Genomic DNA, 23866 nt, shown 5'->3' on the forward strand with positions numbered 1-23866 from the left:
AATTAATAAGTCCTGGTGACAGGCATGGCATATTTACAAAGTTTAGTTTTCCTCCTAACACAGCACAGCTTCCTGCAGGAGCAGTGTGATGGAGAGGGGCCCTGCAGAAACCTGAGTAGTGTTACTGACTCTGGGTTTGTGGGTAATTCTGTCTTTAATTCAATTTTCACCTCAAGTATCAACCATCAATTTTCAACTAGGTCTAGGCTGAAGAAAGGACTTTCATTTTTCCTCCAAGCACGTGCTGATAAATAAACAGTACAAATTTGGCTAATGTTTAAAAAAACACAGCTCTCTTGACTGAGCAAAAATAAACTAAACTCTATTATGGTCAAATATTATGTGTCCAAAACCATACTTTGTTACCTCAGTTTTGCTGAATCTTTAAAGCACTAACTAATATGATGAGCAATTTGTTGATCAGTTACACATGAAGAATTTTCTATTTTAAGCTTTTTGTTTCTGAAATAGAGACAGAATTTCTTGAAACACAGATGACCTTTGTTTTGTGTTAAAATTTAGTCACATTTTCATGCTTTAACTTTGTTGTGTTTAAAGGTGCTTAAGCACAGTTTAAAAAGCAACCTGGGCTGGGTTAGAAAATCACTGGTTTGTGTCTCAGTGCTGGGTCACTGCACTCAGTGTTTCAAAGGCTTTCAGTGTCATAGGTCACAAGAGTTACCAGATATTAATTTGAGTCAAATCTACAGCTCAGGTGTTTCTGCAGCTGTTTTTTGAAAGATGTAAATTTTTTTTCTTTTTATCCCTGAGAAGAAATTTTTTTAAAATCATTTAAATTCTTAATTTTTTAAATCTTGTTTATTTTAACACACAGTTGCCTACACTGAGTGTCCTAGAACCTTTTGCTGAAAAAACAGAAAATATCTGACTCGATGAAAGCTAAAATGTCATGATGGAGAGGGGAGCACACTCAAAAGTTTTCCTGCCTTGATCTCATTTAGGTGCCTTGAGCAAAGGCATCTTCAGCTCCCAGTTGGCTTCTTGAGGTGGAAGTAATTGATAGATTTATAATAGATTTAATAAATAGATAATAGTTTGGAGGGTATAATTTCTGTTCACTGGATCAGTGCTCTGCCCAGGTAAATAACCCTGTTATTTATTGGTGGACCCCTGTTATTTATTATATGGTGGACAGATTTTTCCAAATAATTGTAAATTCAAGCTCTGCACAATGCTTTAAAATTGCAACTATTCCTTTTCATGAATCTGAAGGATATTTCTCTCAGAGATCCAGCACAGCACAGAAATGTTGGGGGTGGCATGTTGTATAAAAATAATTACTTTGCTGGTGTGTTGTGTACATATTTGAATGTCCTGGATTTCCTGCTGCTGTTGGACCATCTGGATTTGGTTTTAGCTTCTGATCTTCTGCCATGGCCCTTACAATCACCTTAGCTATTTTTGTGCAGTATGTAATGCCATTGGTTATCCAGGCTTACAGTGCTTTTCTCACAGTGAGCATGACAAGTATTCTCCTCACATCCATATCTCCTGTACTTGGATTTTAGCTTAAACATGGATTATTTTTTTAATTTGGTTTAGTGCTTTGTATTTAATGTTTTGTATTTCAGAATCAGTCTCCTCACCTGAAAGTTCTTACAAGATTTTACCTGAGAGTTGTTCATCTTTGACATACAATTACAGAGGAACTTAAAAGCTGTAGCACTGAAGAACTGTTTGATTACTTTAAGCTTTGTTGGCTAAATTTGGGACCTCTTTATTCTAATTTTATTGAAAAATAAAAGCTTTCATCCTCCCTAGCAATCTGTGGAACAAATTTATGCTTAATCACAGGAGTGTCTTCTTTCTCACTGTATCTCCAACCCTTCTGGTTTCCTTGTGTCAGGATGAAGCTGAACCTGGTGTTTCTGATTTATAGAGCTCCAGAGAGAACTGCTGCTGGCCAAGCCTGTCCAGCCCTGCCTTCCAAACCATTCCTGGGGATGGGATTGCTTTCCATCACTTGCACTCCTGTGTGGTCTGTGCCCCAGAGGTGGAGGAGGGGGTTAAAGACCACATGGACATCCAGGCTCATCCTGTGCCCTGTGACACCTCAGCTGCTCTGGCTTCCTGAAGTGTCACACGTGACAAAGATCACTTTGCTGTCCTGTTCTCTTTCCCCTGTGTGTGCAGTTTCCTTGTGTTCTTTCACATTCCAAGATTTAGCAATTAGTACCTCTGCTTTAATTTAATTGGGTGACCTTTGTTACTGGCAAGCACTGTTTGCTTAAATCTCACATTTTTGGTTTTTTTTTAACAAATACTTATTTTGTTTCTGATTTTTTTTTTCCAATTCTCTCCCTCAGATGGTAAAAGCAATCCAAGTTCTTCGTATCCATCTGCTGGAGCTGGAAAAGGTCAATGAACTCTGCAAGGATTTCTGCAGTCGTTACATTGCCTGCCTGAAGACAAAAATGAACAGTGAAACTCTATTAAGTGGAGAGCCTGGAAGTCCTTATTCACCTGTGCAATCTCAGGTGTGTTTCCAATGCTGTTCAGTGGATTTTTGCATAGATTTCCTTAGGAAGTTACAGCTGTGCTTGTTTTGCTATCAGTTTGCAAACAGAGTTTCTGCAGTTTCCTGTATTCTCTCAAATCAGGTATTAAGAGTAGAAAGAGTTTTTTATTTGTTTGGGTTTTGTTTTGGGTTTTTTTATTTTTGGTTTTGGGGTTTTTTTTGGGGGGGGGGGTGGTTTTTTTTGTGCTACTGCCCAATGGACAAATTTGTTGAAATGTGCCAAAGCACAGAATCAATTTTTGATTATCTGTCTTCCTTTTATGATTTTCTCTCAGTTCAGAAAATGGAGATATTCAGAATAGCCTGGATTTGCTATTTGGTTGGAAGGAGGTTAGGAAACAGAATAAACAAGGAAGAAAATTTTGCCTGTTAAGACCTTCTTAGTCTGCCTCCTTCATTAAAACATTGAGATGACTGATGCATTTTATACACAACCTGTATTCTGGAATAAGTAGACAATATCTGATGGATTAAAGTTGCAAAATTGCATTTTTTGTATTAAATGGATCACAATTAATAGTCGTGGTTGATATTCTTGCTGTCAGATGCTGCAGAGTGTGCCCTGCCACCCCAGTACCCTCCTGTGAATTACTCATGTATGTGATGCTCTGCATTAAAAAACTCCCCAATGACTTTTAAACTTCACTTTCTGGACTCCTTTTATAGGTTTTGATGTCTGGAAGTGTGGAAAGAAGATTCTAAAATCAGGCAAAAAAAGCTTTTAAAAGGTTTTTTTCTTTATATCTCTTACAGTTTTCTGTAGAGACATGAGGGACCCATTTTGCATTTGCTATCAAAAGGGATTATTCATACATACTAAGGAAATGTGTAAGAGTTTGCATGTCCAGGGTTGAGTAAGACCTACCTTGAGCAGAATAAAACATATTGAGTATTTAATACATTATGTTCAAATTGAAGGAATTGAGGTAATAACTAAAATTCTAAAGCTTTGATGCCTGTAATAAGAGCATCAAGGGTCATTTACTTTGTCCTTTTTCCCTCTTGCCTTTGGAAACTGTTTCTTATTCTTTACACACCTAGAACTAAAATTTCTCAAAATTGTTTTACATCTTTTCTAGCAGTTGCTTTCATGAGGGTTTTCAAAGGTAATGGTTGGTGATAATGAGGAAGTTAATGTAGGTAATGATGAACCCCTAATGGAGTATTTTTCTCTTTGAAGGTAATCCTGTGATTAAACTCCAAACATATTTTGGAGCCAAAAATACCTAAAACAAATTACAAAAATACACAAGCATGCTTGATCTCTTTACATGAAAATAAAAATTTAAAAAATGTAAGCAACTAATTATTTTATTCTTCTAGCAAATTCCAAGTGCCATTGCAGGCACACTCAGTCCCCAAGGGATCGTGGTGCCAGCATCAGCATTGCAGCAGGGAAATGTAACTATGGCAACAGTAGCAGGTATGACACACTGAAAACAACTGGCACCTTGCTCTTCATCTTGGTTTCCCTTGTGGTTGTTGCAAAAACTACACAAATACTTGAAAAAGTGTGTTTTAATACCTGAAAAGTTGTAGTAGTACAGTCAAGTGCTTTACTGGTTTATGAAAGTTTGTTTAATTTTTATGTTTTCCAAGTATGTCCATGGGCGTGGCAGTTACATATATAATATTAAGAGATCTTAATGTGCAACACTACATTTGTTAAATTTTCACAGACTGTGATGTTTGACTTTTTTTTTTGCCTTTAAAAAGAAGAATTCTATTTGATAAAAGCATTATTACCTAAACCATTGCACTTGTTGGTTGCCTTGTGCTCCTTGGAGTTTGGAACCACACCTACAAGTCTGTAAAATCCTTGATGTCCTTGTTATATGGAAATTACATTTGAGATTAAGTGTTTAGTCTTGCCTCTCAGCAAAGTTTCAAATCAAACCCAGCTGCCCTAAGAACTGGCCACACTGAGGTGTGATTTTGGTGTTGGGACCCTTGTTGGTTGATGACTTAGCTCACTTAAAACAACATGAAGAACTCTTTTATAACCTGATAATCATGGCATTTTCCTTTGAAAATAGATTTAGAATGCCTAAAATACAGGGAAATAGAATCAAATTTTGTACAGTTTTTTGTGAATGAATGAATATTTTAGTGTGCAAAGAGCACATCTTGCCTGCTGACTAGAAAAAAATAATTGATATATTATTAAAGTCTTGTATGGTGTGCAGTGGTGATGTGTTTAAAGAAAATAATACTTGAAGGGGTTTTTCCTGCCCATAATCTGTGTTTCTGTTTGCTTCAAGTTTAGTCTTGCCTCTCAGCAAGGTTTTAAATCAAACTCAGCTGCTGGATGAGCTGGATACATTGAGGTGTGATTTTGGTGTTGGGACCCTTGTTGGTTGAAGACTTAGCTCACTTAAAACAACATTAAGAACTCTTTTATAGCCTGATAATCATGGCATTTTCCTTTGAAAATAGATTTAGAATGCCTAAAATACAGGGAAATAGAATCAGATTTTGTACAGTTTTTTGTGAATGGATGAAAATTTTAGTGTGCAAAGATCATATCTTGCCTGCTGACTAGAAAAAAATAATTGATATATTACTAAAGTCTTGTATGGTGTGCAGTGGTGATGTGTTTAAAGAAAATAATACTTGAAGGAGGTTTTCCTGCCCATAATCTGTGTTTCTGTTTTGCTTCCAGGGGGGACAGTGTATCAGCCAGTCACTGTGGTCACTCCACAAGGACAGGTGGTGACACAGGCACTGTCACCTGGCACTATTCGCATCCAGAACTCTCAGGTGTGTTCCACAAGCTCCACAGAATGGTGATCTGGTTGGAAATACATCTCAGGGGGTTTGGGAGTTTTGATTTAAATTTGACACACTGCCAGAAGGAGCTCTGTGTACACACAGAGTAATTAATTGTAAATTGGTGCAGCCACTGCTGTGGGAGGTTCAGGTTGTAGGAAATGTCATAAGGTCCTCCTTGCCACAACAGCTCATCAGAGTTCCTACCTTGTTCTTTTACTGATGCCAGAAGAGTTATAGGTACATGAAATTAAAAAAAAAAAAAAACAAAACAACAAACTAAAATTAAAAAAACCCACCTCTAAACCTAATCAACAACAACAAAGAAAACCCAAACCAAAACAAACAAACACAAACAACCAAAATCAAACAAACAAAATCAAAACAAACAAACCCAAAAAAACCAAAACAGACAAACCCCACACCAATGCAAACCAAAAAACCCTCTAAATTAAATGAATACTTTTTCAAGGATTATAACTTTTCTAATCATTGAACCTTGTTTATGACTAGATAGATTGAATGTATTACATTAGGATACCACACTGCTATTGTGAGAAATCTGACTTTTTATTACAATGGCAACCAGTAGAACTGTGAAACTATGTATTTCAGAGTTTTACCTTCAAAATATTTAATTGAGACTCTGGGAGATCCTTATTTTGTCCCTTTATACCCTAAAATATAAGTGCCAGCACTATTTTGTTGGAGGCTCTTAAGAGTTGATCTGAAGAGTTCAAAGAAACAACTAAAGAAAAAGAAACATGAAAATTGGACCATCTTCTGGTATAGAAAACCTTGCTGGCTTTCTCTGGAAGTGGTAAACCAAATCTTCCTGGAATCTGGATTTAATTAGAAATGTGAATGAGGAGCTCCCATCTCCCCAGCATAAAATCTGTTGGTAATCACTGACTCACTGGTTTCTTTTCCCCCTTTTTCTGGCCTTCCAACCAAAAAAGTGTGCACAGAGTGTTCTTTGAATTGGCAGGAGAATATCTGTACTCAGCCATGTCCCCCCATAGAACACAGACATCTCTGTCCTCACACACCTCTCAGAAAGAAATGTGTAAAATTACACTCCTGGACTGAAGGGATTTGGAAAAATTGAGGGTTTTTTACCTTTAATGAAAAAAATAAAATACTGAGAGGAAAATAATGCCTCTAGCCAATAAATAGAAAAGGAGTTGACCTCCTGTATACATCTGTGACTACTCTTGATGTTAGCTGGAGTCTCCAAAGCCACCTATGCAAAGGTCACTAATTGAAAATCCTTCTTTAGTGTTTCAGAATGCTCTGGAGGTAGGGAAAATCACTGTAGAAAAGCTATTGAAAGTTCATTATAAAGCTTCCATATGCAAGCAGGTTATTTAGAATGTAAGACATTACTTTGGAAATTAAAATGTGCTCCAGATATATATTTGTAGTAATTTGATAGCCTAAACCTTGTTTAAAAGTAATTTCCTACATATTGATTGGCTTAAGAAATTGCTCCAATTTGTCTGGAAAACCGGATTTAGAATTATTTTGGTTACAATTGTCTGAAATAGAATCTTATAGGACAGCACATAAATTGTGCTGTTTCTTTCTATTTCTGCATAAGCATTTAAGAATGTATTCCCAACATTCAGATAACCAATGTGCAAATGATTTGATGAATCCATAGGAAGTCAAAAACAAAGATAAAGAAATATGAATATTTAGGAAGTAGTATGAATGTTGTAAAGTGTAGTATAGGTTCTGCTGTATGGATTTTAATGCTCTTTGAGAATTTAATGCATTTATTTAGCAGGACCTTTAGCATCTTTTTTTGCAACTGCAGCATAATAATTAATTTTACTTTATCCTTCATTTAAGTCTTGAATCAGTAATATTTTGCAGCTTCCATAGTTGTTTATGTTTGCACACAGTGAGTACATTCAAGATATTCAAGCCTAATTTCTTTTCATGCCTTCTATAAATGAGTTTTCATTTATTGATACAGAACTGCCATTTCTATGTTAACTGCTTTATTTCTCCTAAAATTAAATGTGCAGCTCCAGTTGCAATTAAACCAAGATCTAGGCATCTTGCATCAAGATGATGGCTCATCAAAAAACAAGAGAGGAGTTCTTCCCAAGCACGCTACAAATGTGATGAGATCTTGGCTTTTTCAGCACATAGGGGTAAGGACTGAGCATGGGCAGTTTTCTATGTAGCTCTTTCATGTGATCTCTCACAATTTTTCTTCATAAACAAGGTGAATTTATTCTGTTGTCAGTTATGGAATCTCAGTTCAGCTTTCCTTGGAGTCATTTGGAGTAGTTCCACAGTCTAATGCTGGTTGGTTTTTAGTAATGTTTTAATAAATATGTTACATTTGTACTGCATGGTCTCAATAAGTGCTTTTACAAGGAGCTTTTCTTCATTTCACTGTGTTGAGAACTTAATTCTCTCTACACCCTGGTTCATGGCACAAGGAAAAGTAATTCCACCTGTATTTTGCAGTGTTTTAGGGGTATTTCACATTTTCTGTCTTCATCTCCTTTTCAGTTCTTTGATGTGTACCAAGCATGTCACTATCTGCTTGTGCTTTCAATTGTCCTCCCTTTGCATGAATACTCTGAAAGGATAAATGGCTCCCAGGCTATCTCAATGCTGACTTGATTGATATTTTGCCTTTTACAACTGGTTTGCAGCAGAGAACTGATGCAGGGAAGCTGCGTGTGCACTTCTTGTGTTACGTGCCCTGTCCTCATCTGCTTAGAGCAGCTTTATTTAACTCCAGTGCTCCTTTATTTAACTGAGTGCTCCTCACTTCTCTCATATGACACTGCCCTGGCCAGCAGAACTAATCAGAGCTGCTCACATGCTGTGCTGCCCAGGGATCACGCTCTTTAATAAAGACTGTCAGCCATGAGAAGCTTTTTCTTCTGAATTACACAGCAGCAGCTTCATGGTGCCACAGACACTCTCAAGGATAAAATCAGGTTTTGTGTAGTGAAGCACTCTTTGTTGAATTATTTTTGTCTATAAAAGTTTGTGAGGTTTTCTAAGGTTTGTGTTTTAATGAGTCAGGTGGCCTTAATCCACCCTTTTAAATCAGATGTAATAAAGGAGTTCTTATTTTTGATGAGGAGATGAAAAACAAGTTTATGCCTTTTTTGTTTGCTTTTCTGGCCTGTGTAGCATCCATATCCAACAGAGGATGAGAAGAAGCAGATTGCAGCACAAACAAATCTGACACTACTCCAGGTTAACAATTGGTAAGAACAAAACCCTTAATATCTGTCCTTGTCTCCATGTGCTTACAGCTCAGAAATAGGGAGGAGGATAACTTGGACATCTGGAATTCAACTTAAATATTCTACATATGTTACAAAACATGTATAGAAATACAAGAGCTATGCACTGGCACACAAGCACATTATTTTTATAAGGTATGATAATACTCATGCCATTTAAATTATATAAGGACTCCAGAAAACATTGCAGCACTAGGAATTGGGTTCTGTTCCAGTGCTGAGAGATGGAAGTACTCTCATCTCTCTTCTGCAAGTAAAGAAGTTGAAGTCTAAAGGCATTTTTAGTGGCCTGGTGGCTGCAGGTGTTTAAGTTACTGTTAGCAGATTCTGTTCTTGTATCAAAGGATGCTCTCTCTGAATGGAGAGGCAGTTCCTCAGCTCCACCAGTTCATGGATAAGCAGGTTCTGTCATGTCTTATCTTTCCTGGAGGTGTAAGATAAGACACCTGCCCTGCAGAAGAGAGGAGGGAAGGTGCTGACACATGTCCTGTTCTCCTTGTGGCATCAGTTCCTAAAATTGCTGCAGCAAAGTCCCACTGGGATCTGCCTCAGATTTCAAAGAGGACACTGGCTGTGAGGCTGTGGAGGGGTCCAGGGGGGAAATAGCCAAGATAATGACAGAACACTGGTTCCCAAAGTGGAACAGGGTGGCTGTGCCTGTGTAACCTGTGCCCATGGAGCTCTGTGCTGGGATCTGACTGCTGTCTTTGCAGAGCATTCTGTTACAACTTAGGAACCTGCCAGCTGCACCTGATTTCCTCCCATTGCAGGTAAACTTGGGACCTGGATATTTTTGTATTTTTTTGAAGATGATATCTTCAGTCACAACTCCCTGCCATAGCTCATATGTTGAAGTTGATTCAGTTTCAGTATTTTCTTGTTCACTAGCAGAAAGGGGAAGGACAGCAATTAGCATGCTAAAGTAAGCAAGTGAAAATCAGAGAACTGAAATGAACCAGGACAGACCTGACAAATGTGTTTGCTGTCATCTCCTGGATCAGGAGCCCTTGGAAAGGCAGGGAGCCTGTGAAATAAGTAATGCAGAAGCTTAAGGGAGTAAATGAAACCAGACCAAACAAAGCAGGTTAGGCAGGGGCTAGACTTTAGGTGAACCCTAATGAGAGGAGTATCAGCTTTCTGAGCTGGGCTGTCAGCAGGTTTTCTGGTGCTTAGTTTTTAATAAGATCCTGAAGGGTACATACATATGTTGTGCTGTCTGGAGAATTTTTCCTTCTGAGGTGGGGGAAAAATGCTGTTAGTGCAAAATGATAGAAGTGCTTTCTTAGCTAGTTTGCCAAAATTGAAGGATGCTGATGTTCTAGGAGTGGTTCTACACTTTAAAAAGAATGTGAAGCCCAGCTGATAGAAGATTTCATATTCCTAATTTTATTTTTCTTGCTGCATACTTTGTGAATGTGAGAGACACAGAATTTACAGCCAACTGATCCTAAGTTCACCTTGCCCTTGATTGTATTTAGGTTTATCAATGCTAGAAGGCGAATTCTTCAGCCAATGCTGGATTCCAGTTGTTCTGAAACTCCGAAAACAAAGAAGAAAACAGCCCAGAACCGACCAGTGCAGAGGTTCTGGCCTGACTCCATTGCCTCAGGAGTTGCTCAGCAGCAATCCAACGAGCTCACGATGTCAGATGGTGAGGAGAGCTGCCTGAACATGGATCATAAATTAATTCCTCTCTAACAGGGAAAGGGAAGGTTTGATGCCTGTGCTGGGAGGGAAACTTCTGGATATTTCTGTATAAACGTGGTTTTAATCCGGGAAAGCATAACAGAAATGTGTCACTTTTTCCTCTCTTTAACACTTTTCTGTGGTTTAAGCGAGGGTATTGTATTGGAATTCATGTTGAGAAACTTGCTTTTGTTTCAAAAGTTATGAAATGACAGAATAAAAGATGTAAAACTGAGATGTACAGCTGAGTTCTCTCTGTGTGCACATCAGGAGTGTCCTGTTGGATGAGCAGCACTGGGCTGCAGCTTCATGGCTGCTGCAATTCCACATCTGCCTCACAATGAGAGGCAGAAAAATATCACAGAACCTCCACAGACTTTGACTGAAGTAACTTCCTCAGTGTCAGATCAAACAAAAAGATTTACTTTAAACAAGATAAATAACTGCTTTAATGCCAGGATCATCCTTTCTGTCCTGCTGCTTGGTGCTTTATTCTTTCCAGTTTGTAACAAATTTTCCGTCAGCCACTGTGACGCTGTTCACAGGGGTTTCAGGATGAGGGAAGAGACAAGAATGTTGACTTTATGTTTCAGAAGGCTGATTTATTATTTTCTGATATATATTATATTAAAACTATACTAAAAGAATAGAAGAAAATATTTCATCAGAAAGTTAGCTAAGAATAGAAAAAGAATTATAACAAAAGCTTGTGACTGACTGAGACAATCTGGACAGTTAGACTGTGATTGGCCATTAATTAGAAACAACCCCATGAGACCAATCACAGATGCACCTGTTGCATTCCACAGCAGCAGATAATCATTGTTTACATTTTGTTCCTGAGGCCTCTCAGCTTCTCAAAAGAAAAAATCTTAAGGAAAAGATTTTTCATTAAACATGTCTGTGACAAACCTCTGCTGGATCTGACAACAGCTTTATCTATTGAAGTTACCTTGAATCTGAACCTTTTGAATCTTGAACATTTTGAACCTTGAATCTACCCTTTTTCTGCAAGGAATTAAGCTGGAACACTTTGCAGAAAGGGCCTTGTGGTGACTTGACTGGAGAATTGCTGTAGTGGGTGTCCATAAGACAGATTTAAGATTCACAACACAAAGTTTAAGATTCCTGACCAACCTAATTCTGACATTTAACTATTTGACAGCCTATATATCTTCTATTTTAATGTAGTTCCTTGAGTTTCTGTGGTGGGTACCTGTTGATTAGAGATCAGTGTTCTGTGGTAGCTGTTGATCAGCAAAAAGCCCCATAAAGAGAAGGCCAGAGCGGCGCTGAAGTGCTGTGGTTGTGCCTCCTGCAGGTGCTGTCGTGACCATCACAGCCCCAGTGAACATGAACGTGGACAGTCTGCAGTCCTTGTCCTCGGACGGCGCCACGCTGGCGGTGCAGCAGGTGATGATGGCCGGGCAGAGCGAGGACGAGTCCGTGGACAGCGGCGACGACGACGGCGGCGACCTCTCGACGGCCAACATCGGCGGGCTGGTCCTGGACAACAGCGACTCTCTGCAGTAGGAGCCAGAGAGCCTGGAGGGGAGAAACACTTAGGAAAAAGAATGGACTGACTGACTGACTTTTTACAGTTTGCACAGCAAACATTTTACACAAGTTTTATTTCTAATATGTTTTATATGTAGATATAGAAGGGTGCACTTTTTTGTATTTCATAGTAAGCTTAAAGAGTGTTTTTGCAGGTGCAGCAACTTCTTTCAAATGTGTTTTGGTTTGGTTTTTTTTTGTTTATTTTCCTTTCCTTATTTCAAAAAATTATATCTAGTAATATAAAGAACCACGTAAGCACCCCTTTGTTCTCTGAATTGGAAGTGCTGCAGTTTCTGATGAATTATGCAGTTTCAATTAGTGCTGTTATTTAACACAGCTTTTGATGGGCAGGTGATGTAAATTTAAAGCATGTGACACTAGTGTGTGAAACTTGATTATTGAGTTAGATGCATATATTTGAAAGATGCTTCTGCACCTTAAAAACTGCTAGTCTGAGGTGGACAGCAACACACATAAAAAGGAACTGTTGATGTGTGATTCAGTAGAGAATGTATGGCAATTTAAATAAGTTTAGTTTCTCTCATAGTCTGTGAGCCTGTTTATCATTTGCTATAAAAACTCCTATTTTTACCTTGCTGGGGTTATTGGATAAAAAAAAATATTTTTATAAATTCACTAGAAATTGGGATGACAACTGTATTAAGCAGGAGGAAAAAAAATAATTTCCAGAGGGGAAAAATAAATGTTTAGTATTCCTATTTGGAAGGTCTGAAAATTGACCCAATTTAATAAACAAGCCTACACTAGCATTCTATGATTCTCAGCTATCCCACAGTGATATACTATATTTGATAATAGCATAAGAAGGGCCCACTGTTTGATGGGATTTTGATATTGTCAAACATTGATTTATATTATGTGTAAACTAATATTCAAATTGCATAACTCTGTATCTAGACTTGTATCTGAAAATATTTGCTAAATGAATATTCAGGTAAGTAAGTTCAAATACCCACAACTTTTCCAATTATTAGAGAAATTTAACAGTTTATAGTTTGTACAACTGAATCTAAAAAAATGAAAAATTGCCTACTATACAGTCATGAATTCTGCTATTTTATTGCATTTGAAATATTTTCCCCTAATACAAAAAGAAAAATATAACATGGATTTATATAAAATTTCTCCAGATCTGAAGTTTACTACCAGAATATACAGCAGGCTTTGTTAGAGTAGGAGATCCTTGTGTGTCATTTAAAAAACGAAGAGCTGGTGATAAAAACAGCTGGGTTTTGGTTTGGTTTTGGTTTGGGAATTTTTTTTTTTTTTTTTTTGTTGTGGTAACAGTTCATTTCTTTCATTTTCCCAAAGTTTGAAGTCTGTGATTGTCTATCCATGAACATTTGCTTTTGGAACTTTGTATTTCCCATTGTTGAGTACAAATAAGAGACTCAAGAGCCTCATGCTATGATCAACTCCCTCTTTTGTCCCTGTCCATTTGTCACAGTGTTGGCTTAGATCAAAGCCAGAATTTCCTTCTGATTTTCACCAAATCTGGGTGTGCTTCTAACATGACAGGGAGAAAGGTGGTCACCTTTAGAATCCTCAGACACTGCATTTGAAAACACCCCTTTGGCAGATGCAGATATTTATTAAATACTTAATTTCTGCTTCTCAGAGCACTCAGGCACTTGCTGAGGTCCCCTTGGTTCCAGGAGGATGGAGGATTGTGCTGCTGGACATGCTGAGGTGGCTGGAGGCTGCTCATGGCCGGTTGTCTTCCAAGGCAAGGCTGAGTTAGTAGGAAGAAAAGCTTCAGGAGGAAATTTCAGTGGCATTGCCACACACACATGAAGGATAACAGGAGTTTTCAGTAACTGGGAGTTATTTTTTTTAAAATTGTTTTTACTCAACACAAGAGGTGTTTCTGCTCTGGCTCTCACTGGGTCCTGGCTGAGGATCTTCCTTAGTTCAAGGGCTGTCATGATCTGCTCCACTGGACTGGTGATTTCTGAGAATTTGTTTTCTTCTGATTTCTCTGCTTTGCCACTCATGTGCCATGTTTGATAAACAGCACAGGAAATGAATAGTGGGAGATGAATTAGGAAGGCTTTGACATAGCTTGGCTATCTCAAAAGCTGCTGTCAAATCCAGTTTGACCCCAAAACACTTAAAACACAAACCATGTACAGATCCTGCTCCTTTGGAAGCATTCAGCCCCTACAAAAGATAGCTAAGATTACTGGAACTCAGATTCTGTATTTTTGTTTTTAGTTGTTTTTAACTCCAAGAGTGCTCCATTACCCCCACCATCTCCATTCAATAGCAGATCATATTTGTTGGTTTGTCTGGGGTTTTTGGAAACAACCAGGCCTCAGGGTTTGCAAAGTTCTGAAAGTTTATTTTTCAGAAAGAAGCCATTTTCTAGTTAGTTTTTTTTTTTTTGGTTTTTATTTTAAATTATTACTCCCCCCACCTTACATGCAGCAGAAGTTCTATTCTTCCAAAACATGACCTTGTCTTCAGCTACTTTATCAACTCCTTGAGACTGAAGCTGACAGTTTTCTGTGAAAGGGGAATATGGAATAGTTTCACTGTCAGATTAGAAACATTAAAAAAATATAGAGGCTTGAATTCCTAAAACTGAAAAGGCTTCACCAGTGTAAAAGTATTGCTTAACATGTGAAACTCAAATATTTTCTTTCAGTTCAGTGAGAATTCTGTAGTGGGTGTGAACTGCAGGGAAGTGCTTGTTCTTTTCATAATTTAAAAGAAGAAAAAACAAGTAGAGTACTTTGGGTTTTCTATCTTTTTTTTTTTTTTTTTTTTTTTTCTGTGTAGGAAGGATTGCTGGTTTCAGCAAAGCATCACCATTCAGGAAAGGTACATGTTTACATTAGTTAAAAAGTCTTTACAGGGCATCTGACTTTGAGTCTGTGTATAATTCCCCCTGCCCCCAGTTAAAGTCATATTCATATGCAATGGAACTAATTTGGTTTTTGAATCAATGTGATTCTTCTGCAAACACAATTATTGAAACTTTTATATTTTTTCACTCTAACCCAAAAGAGGGTTCTCAGTCCAATTTTTTTCAATATTCCTGGAACAGGCAAGGCGATTTTCTGTTGTTTTTTATTAACTTTGGACGCATTGCAGTTCAGCAAATCGATTCCAAAACGATCAGGAGAAGTTTCTGAATGACTGTTACAAAGAAAAAATCACGTCAGAAAATGCTCAGAATCAGCTCTGGCTCTGCACAAGGTTTTCTCCATCTGGATTTTGTGTCTCAGTGGAGTCCTGCTGACCTCAGGGAAGCTCCACATGGATCCATGTCAGGCTCATTTGCCTTCTCCTGGTACCTGCTCTCTGTCAGGAATATTTGGAGAGCTCTCCTTGCCTGCACACCTGGGTCTTTTCCATGGAAACCTGGGTATGGATGAAGGGCTTGGCAGGGCAGGATTTTGTGGTGACCTGGGGTGCAACAAATAAATCTTTTTTTGATGTTCAAGATGCAGCCAGGAGGCAGAGCTGAGTGAGGAATTGCAGTTCCCAGTTCCTGTGCTTCCAAAGTAGCTTTAGGTCCGTGGATATTGGAGTGGAATAGGAGCACACGTGGCTCAAAGCCCAACTCCTGGCCTGAGCTTGGCTCAGTTGGTCAGAGATTGGTGCCGGTGACACCAGGGCACAGCTCTGATCCCCACCTGGGCCATTCCCTGGGGAGCTGGACTCCTTGTTGGTCCCTTCCACCTCAGAGTGAAATAATCCATGGATTTGTTTCTGGAAGAATCACAAGTCCACCTTCCTGACTTGAGGAACTTGGCAGCCCAAAGCCTTTCCAAGGGCTGATAGTTGCACTTCAACAAAAATCCACAACACCCTGGTGTTTTACAAAATTGGAACACATGCATTTAATTGTAATTAAAGTTGATTTAACATTTTGTTTTCTGAAGCTGAGTTGTCTTGGGAGAAAAAAAAAGAATAAGTATTTGTCTATGCAAGACACAAATGTCAAAAATGTGTGAATTACCCATCTTTAGTATTGTATTGTTATTGTCTTTCTGCCTTCTGTTCCTTTGATTAGTCTCTTCAACCTTTCAGCCTTACATTTGGCTTAGAGCTGAACAGGCAAGATGTAGTTTTGAAATCCTGTTGGAAATGTAACTAACCTTCGTTCCCTCATGAAAATCTCGCATGTTAAACAATTGAGTGAAATGTTTTGGTTTCCTAATAATAAATTCAAGCTCTCACCACCTCCCGAAGACAGCAGATCCATGAACATGCACGTGTGTGACTGTGGTGTGCAAACCACCCAACCAGCAGCTGGATGCACTTTGCTCTTCCCTCTGCTGAGGACAAAAGCAGCTTCATTTTGCCAAACTCAAACTCAGCATGGATTCCTTCCCCCCTTCCCTGCCCTTGGCATGCTCAGCTCCTTCAGAGACCTTCTGGGCTGTTTAATTTTCAAGTCCTACAGGAACCTGATGGTCCAGTGCAAAGTGCAGTGAAATTGGCACTGATGTGTTTTTTTTGGTGATTGCCCAAATCAGGTAATTTGTTCATTCCTGTCACCTGGAAATACAAAATCCGTTCCTTTTCTGTGACTTAGTTCTTTAGGACCTGCTGAGTGATCACAGTTGGTTTTGCCAGAGAAAAGCAAGGTGTGAGAAGGCAGGGAAATGCCTTTCCAACCTTGTAGACACATAAAGACTCAGAGTTGGTGTTAATAAAATCCAGTGTTTCAGGTGGTGACAGAAGCTGCCCATGCCCTGCCCAAGGATTGCAGCACTGGGTCTGTACAATTGACAATCTTTAAAATGTGAACCCTCTAACTTTTCTTTCCTTGGTTATTAAGGGATTTTGCAGCAACTAATCTATCATGGGATGAAATTAAAAATGAGAATATGCTTCATGGATGATTTATTTTTACACTGCTGCTCTCTGAACAGAAAAAGCACATTTTGGAAGCAAAGCATTTACATTGCTTTAACAGTATTGTTTGGCTGAAAGACAAATACGTTTTCAGGAAATCTTGAGCATAGTTTCAAACTATTTAACCAGTTCTTGGCCAGGGAAAGTCCTTGGCTCTTGTATTTGTTTGGGGTTTCTTGTTTATGCAAATGAAGAAAAATGTTTACTAGTTCTTACCAGTGTGGGGATTTTTATTACGCTTTTGTAATGCAGGAGCAGCTTGGATGAAAGAAGGAATTAGCAGGTAAATAGTCCACAATGTTTGTGACTTTGGGTGGGGTTTTCTTTTTGTTGTTGTTTCAAAATTATCCATTAAAATGGCATGGACATCAAACTCTAAATAATGGTTCCAAGCATATATGGTAGTGATTTATTTGAAAACACTTCCTCTCTGCAAATCCCATGTGTTAACTTGTTTAGCCAGATTGTGACACATCTCTAAAATTACCATGTTCTACCAAATCAGAAATCTTCAGGAAATGAGCAGCTCCTTTATTACAAGATTCTTCTCAACTAAGAATCTCAAACTCATTTTATATCCAGCAAGTCCTGCTCAGCAGAGATTAAATCAGATGTAGGTACTCTTGGATTTACTTTTGTTGAGTACTGGAGCATTATTTATCCCTGCTGGAGCATTATTTATTCCTAATGGAGCATTATTTATTCCTGCTGTCTCTTCCCCAGCATCTGGCATGGTGACACCCACAAGTGCCTCCAGAAGGGAAGACAGCAGATTTTGGATGATGCTTTGTGGTTAAAGGGTTAATCTGTGGATAGACAAGTAGTTTGTGTTCTAGACAAAGGAATATTTATCATTTCCTTGTCTGGCATTAGAGGGGTGTCTGAGAGTAGTGCCAATAACTCCTGGAAATAATTTTAACTCCACTGCTGCCAGGCAGCAATTTTTTCCTTAATCTGAAATGAATAAACAACCTAACAAAAAAAAAAAAAAAAAAATCCCCCACCTGTAAAGTACAAAGGGGAATGGCTTCAGACTGAGAGGGAGTAGGGTTAGATTGGATCCTAGAGAAGATTCTTCCCTGTGAAGGTGGGCAGGCCCTGGCACAGGGTGCCCAGAGCAGCTGGGGCTGCCCCTGGATCCCTGGCAGTGTCCCAGGTCAGGTTAGATGGAGCTCTGAGGAACCTGGGAGAGTGAAAAGTGTCCCTGCCATGGCAGGGAAGTTAGAATTGGATTATCTTTAAGGTTCCTTCCAACCCAAACCATTCTGTGATTATATGATTATGTCAACAAAATGAGGTCCCATATTGAGTATTTTTAGTTGGATGGTTTCAAATTCCCCTGAGAGATAAATCCCCTCTTCAAGAAGCCATTACAGGAATCAGAAGTAAATAGTTGTAAATAACTGGTGAGCTGGCTTGTTTTTGTGGAGCATCAGTTTACAAAGTCCTTAGTCTGCAGTTTAGGGCTTTTCCTAAGTAACTCTCTTCATAAAAACCAGAGCAATATCCTCAAAGCTAAAGCAAAGGAAAATAAACTACACACACAGTGTGAAATGAGGATTCTGCTAAAACAACCCAACAACGTGGCTGGGACACATTAGATATTTATTTATCCATATATAAACTCATGCAAGTTCATAGTGTGTGAGGTGTGTGGGATTACATCTGTTGTGTATTTAAAACACAGAATTAAAAATCACCATTTAGATATCCTCCTAAAATCTGAAAGCAGTGTGACCTGTGCAGGTGCAGTTTGGTTTCTCTTCCTGATGCAAATGAGGTGTGATCTTGGGCTTGTGAAGTAATGAGGGAACACCTGTGGGTATTTCCCTTCTCTGTTGGACTTTGGGGTCACCACTGGCACAAAGCAGGAGCTGAGGCCCTTGGGCCCACTCCTGAAAATTATTCCTTGCACACTTTCCATTATTTTGATCCTGAATCCTAAATACAAACTGAAGCAAGCACTAAATGTGTCTGTGGTAATAAAAATTAATTTAGATAATGTTTTGCTAAGATCCAAGAATTTCCCAAGTCACATTTTTAGAAGTCTTGAAGAAACACGCAGATCATGCTGGGCAGGGATTGTCCCTCTGCGCTGAGGCCGCACCTCCAGGGCTGGGCCCAGTTTGGGGTCCCTCAGTGCAGGAGGGGCCTGGAGGGGCTGGAGCGTGTCCAGGGCAGGGAACGGAGCTGGGCAGGGGCTGGAGCCCCAGGAGGGGCTGAGGGAGCTGGAAGGGGCTGAGGCTGGAGCAAAGGAGGCTCAGGGGCCCTCGTGGCTCTGCACAAGTCCCTGCCAGGAGGGCACAGCCGGGGGGGTCGGGCTCTGCTGCCAGGGAACAGGGACAGGAGCAGAGGGAGCGGCCTCAGGCTGGGCCAGGGCAGGCTCAGCTGGGACAGCAACAGGAATTTATTCAATTAAAAGGTTGTTAAACATCGGCAGGGGCTGCCCAGGAGGTTTGGAGTGCCCATCCCTGGAGATGCCTAAGGAAGGCCTGGATGTGGCACTCGGACCTCTGGGCTGGGGACAAGTTGGGGACCAGGAACAGCTTGGATTCAATCTCAGAGGATTTTTCCCACCTTCCGTGATTGAGTAACCAGTGATTCACTTTTCATCTTGAGGGTTGTGTGTGTCCCTTCTCCTGCAACTTCTCTCTATGAGCTACAAACTATGGACACTTCCCTTAATTTCTTACCATTCATCAAATTCTGTTTGCTCACGTTTCTGCACAGCTCAGTTCATGGCCCTGTTTGGTGTGTCAGGTTTAGACTCCTTGCTCTCAGCAGAGACTGGCACACAGAAAAGACAAGGGGATTTACTGATGTGTGCAATTACAATAATTACAAATTCAATTACTGTGCAGATATTGATTTTTCTAAGATTCTTACAATATCTATAGTTCCATGGGCAGGATCCCAATTAAGGCCAGGAAGAAGAGACAATATTTCTGTTACTTTTTTTTTTTTTTTAAATACACAAAAGGACTGTTTTGCACAGCTGATTCTGATTAAGTTTCTTAACTCAGTACTGTGGCTGGATCCAGACCTGAAATCTCTTGAAAATTTTATGCATCATCATCAAATTAAATTCAAAATGGCAAAATTCCAAAGGTTTTGAGGAACTGGGTTGGCATTTGTTAGGTAATGCCTATGCTGCTCTCCCAACTTTCCAGATGCTGGAAACAATGTTCCTGACTCGCTTGTACACACAGGGACACTTTCAGCAGCTCCAGAAACAATAATTTATCTCTAAGATTCTCCATTCTGCTTTCAAACAACTGGTTTTGCTTTCTTATAGTTTTGTTGGTTTGGTTTTTTGGGTTTTTTTTGTTTGTTTTTTTTTGTTTGTTTGTTTGTTTGTTTTTTGTTTCCCCCTTCCTTTCTTTGGAAACTGGCAATAATTAATCTTTGATTACACACCCTGGACTTTTTTTGGTGTCTCTTGAACTTCTGAACTGTGAATAGCCATGAGTAATGACTTTGCAAATCACTCCAGGATTGGAAGCCAGCTGCTGGAAAAAGCCCAGCAGCCTTGGAGAGCTGAGCTGTGGGTGCTGCTCTGGATGCAGTACCAGAATGATTTTAAAAAGCTGGTTTTAGTGGAGATGCACAATGCTGAAGCTAAATCATAGAACAGAATCAATTAAGTTGAAAAGACCTCCAAGATCACAGAACCCAACCTTTCACCAATCCCCACTTTGTTCCCAGCCCAGAGCACTCCTATTAAATCATAAAAACCCAAATACACTTGTGTGTGTGTAGCTCCCATCCTTGTGCAATTTGCTGTTAATAAATGCACCGCACCTTTGGCATGTCAGGGCAGCTTAAAATTTCCTATAATGAAATTCAAAATGACAATAATGACACTTTCAAAAGTGTCAAATGTTACCTCTCTCCTTTGCCCCAAATTTCAAAGAAAAATTATTTCTAGAGGGATGTGCTCAGTCCATTACCAACAGTGAGTGACCATGTTCTAATTTAATCAGGGGGTCCTCTAGGAAACCTCTGTTCTCATCCTGATCAGAAATCACCTGCCATGGATGATTTCTCATGGGGAAAAAACTGGGGAAAAAACAAATGGCAAGCAGCCAGCCCCCCACACTGGGCTCTGCAAATGCAGTCTGGGTGCTAAAGCTGTTTGTGAACCCCACCTGAGGAATTCACTTCTGGAAGGCTGCTGGAAAAGGCAGAAGGACTTGGGCAAACACTTCAACTTCTTGACAGACCTGTGCCCAAAGGAAGCTCCTGATGGGCTTTCATTCATGAATATTTTAATGTTTGACAGCCTCATGAGGCAGGCCCTGAGAGGGCTAAAGCATGGATCTATTTAAATCAACCATTTTATGATTAACAGGATGAGGAAAGTCCCTGTCCCTTCCACAACTAACTAAACATCAGTAATGATCCTTTACAAAAAAAAAAAAAAACCCAAAACCTGATTGCTCCATGAGCAAAATGAGTTCTTTTTAGGAGCTGCAATTTTCAGCTTTGGTTTCAGTTCTCAGGGCTCATTTAGGGATGCACAGGAGTTTCTGTGTTCCTTTGCTCTTGAGAAACATTTACAGTCCTTCCCTGCAAACATGTGCCTGGCTGTGGTGCAAAGTGACAGTGACCACGGGGAGGAGCAGCCACAAAACTGCCCAGACTGGGGAAAATCTGATCTGGAAAAATACAAATAACACCAGCGATACTGTGTCCAAATTGGGGGATTTATACTGGAGAATCCAGGACAACACCCACTCAAACAAAGCATGCCAAACCCCAGGACATTCAATTTAAGTGAATAAATTCTGACAACTGATCACTGTGAGTTTTTAATTTTTTCCCTGTGCTGTTCATGGAAAAAGTAAAATAATGCAGCTCCTGCTTTCAGTGTGATGAAATGCAGACAGAGATCCTGGAGACAGAAGGTATTTCACATCAGAGCAAAGAAACTCTGCACCACCTCCAAGGAGCAGCTTGCAAAGGAGCCAACAGGGACCTTTTTGCAGGGATATTTGGCCAATAACTCTCTCATTGTCCCCGTGCTGACACTGGGCACAGCAGACAATCCCAACATTATGCAGGGGCTGCCCATCTGTCGGTCATTCCCCCTGCTCCAAGGTTATCAGTCACACAAAGCAGGGAGCCCTGAGACAGATAAGATGTGTGACAAAGGATAAACGACCCCAAATAGCCCACCAGCCTCCCCAGGCAGTCAGGAGCCTTTCCAAATCCCTCCTGACTCCCTCTGGATAATCCCTGTGCCTGCAAAACCCATCACTGCCCTTGCAAACCCTTCCCGATCTCCTTAAATTCTCGGCAGACACAAAAGGAAGCCCCCCGCCATGGGTTCAGACACCCTCACCTCACAAGGGCATAGAGGATGTATAATTTGTAAATACCTGGAGAATTTGTAAATTTGTAAATACCTGCACAGCAGGTAATTAGAAACCTGCCATGAGAAGAATTTCTTGTCCTGCTGGTGGACATGGTGGCATGGGATGTCTGGTGTCTGTCTGGAAGGTGAACAATGAGCTTTAACCTCGCTAAAAACTGAGATTTTTACACTGAAGAGTGTAAAAAGAGAAGAGGGTGAGAGGGTGAGAAGAGGGAAGAGAAGAGGGTGAAGTGTTGTCAGGTCAAACCCCCTTCCCTGAAACAGGAACATGGAGCAGCTGTCCTGTGAGGAAAGGCTGAGAGAATTGGGATTGCTCAGCCCAGAGGAGAGAAGGCTTTGGGGCGACCTCCTTGTGGCCTTCCAGTGCCTGAAGGGACCTAAAAAAACATGGAAAGAGAGAATTCCCAAGGGGCTGGTGTGACAGGACAAGGGGGAATGGCTTCAAACTGAAAGAAGGGAAATTTAGGTTAGATATAGGAAAAAATTTATTCACTGTGAAGGTGGTGAACTGGCACAGGGTGCCCAGAGCAGCTGTGGGTGCTCCATCCCTGGAAGTGCCCAAGGCCAGGCTGGATGGAGCTCTGAGCAGCCTGGGACAGTGAAAGGTGTCCCTGCCCATGGCAGGGGAGTTGGAACTGGATAATCCTTAAGGTCCCTTCCCCAATGGCTGGAGACCCCTGCTGCATCCCAAAACCCAGATTCACCGGCTTCTTCCAACCTTTTCTTCACCCTCCACCTGAACCCCACATGCTCACTGGGGATTTTTGGAGTTTTTTGTTTTGTTGTTGGTCTTTTGGGGTTTTTTTGGTTGTTTTTTTTTTTTTCCAGTCAAACAGCATCAGACAGAGCAGAAGAGGAGAAAATTTAAATAATCCAAGAGACCCACTTAATGTATCCAGCTGTACCAGCAGCCAAGGTGGTTGGAGAGAGCCTTCTGTGGCCCAAGTAGCACTAGCTAAGACAAGAGGAAAATATGTGTCTTTATTAGTAAAGTCTTCAAAAGTTCACTGCTAACAATTATTTTATTCAATCCTTAAACAGTTAACAATTATTTTATTTTATTCAACCCTTAAACAATTAGCATGTGTTAATAACACAGCCTGATGAAGCTGTGGGGTTTATATGTAGATATATTTATTTGTGTGTGTATTTATATATGTCAAAGCACTCAGAAGCTGCAGCATTCTGTATCCTGTGACTGTATCCAAAGGACACAGGCACTGAGACACATTTTGGGGCATTCCTGCTGAACTGGGACTGACAGTGGGGTCAGCCCTGGGTGGGATCAAGGGGGCTGTGCAGGACAGAGCCCTGAGTGCCCCCATCCCCATGTGAGCCAAGGCTTTGCTCCGGAGGGTGGAGACAGGAGAGGGGTTTATCGGGTTTATCTCCTAAGAACCAGGAGCTGTGCTCACCCACCACCGATGAAAAGATTGGAGAGAAGGTGTCAGCCAGCCCTCTGATCTTGGTCCCACCACAGGACACAATTACAGGAACAAAAAGCCTGGCACCTGGGAGAAAGTTCATCCAGAGAGTTTAATATAAACAGCCTATATAAACACAAACACATACAAAAGCAGAATCACCTTCCAAATAAACAAACAGCTCTGTTTGCTCCAGTTACACGCCAGCAGCAGCCAGTTTGTACCTGTGGAACAAACCTCACCAGCAAGCAAGCTCAGCCCCTGCAGACACCTTGTCCTGGCCTAGGAATGACAGAGAACATGGTATCTCCCCCTTCAGAGGGGAGCAACCCCCACATCC

At 40.3% G+C, this 23866-nt stretch overlaps 1 protein-coding gene across 3 annotated transcripts in view; it reads left to right on the forward strand.

Moving 5' to 3' along the window:
• PKNOX1 (PBX/knotted 1 homeobox 1) overlaps nt 1–13275 on the forward strand; it is a 37859-nt gene extending 24584 nt beyond the window's left edge. For all 3 annotated transcript variants that reach the window (XM_063181410.1, XM_063181419.1, XM_063181423.1), the window contains exons 6-12: nt 2328–2498; nt 3863–3962; nt 5202–5299; nt 7342–7470; nt 8474–8550; nt 10068–10240; nt 11597–13275. In XM_063181410.1, coding sequence (XP_063037480.1) covers nt 2328–2498; nt 3863–3962; nt 5202–5299; nt 7342–7470; nt 8474–8550; nt 10068–10240; nt 11597–11808 — 960 coding nt within the window. In that variant the 3' untranslated portion in view covers nt 11809–13275. The remainder of the gene's footprint in view (nt 1–2327; nt 2499–3862; nt 3963–5201; nt 5300–7341; nt 7471–8473; nt 8551–10067; nt 10241–11596) is intronic.
• The last annotated feature ends 10591 nt before the right edge of the window (nt 13276–23866 follow it).

The sequence above is a fragment of the Melospiza melodia genome, chromosome 2 (assembly GCF_035770615.1).
Source record: "Melospiza melodia melodia isolate bMelMel2 chromosome 2, bMelMel2.pri, whole genome shotgun sequence".
Taxonomy (NCBI): domain Eukaryota; kingdom Metazoa; phylum Chordata; class Aves; order Passeriformes; family Passerellidae; genus Melospiza; species Melospiza melodia.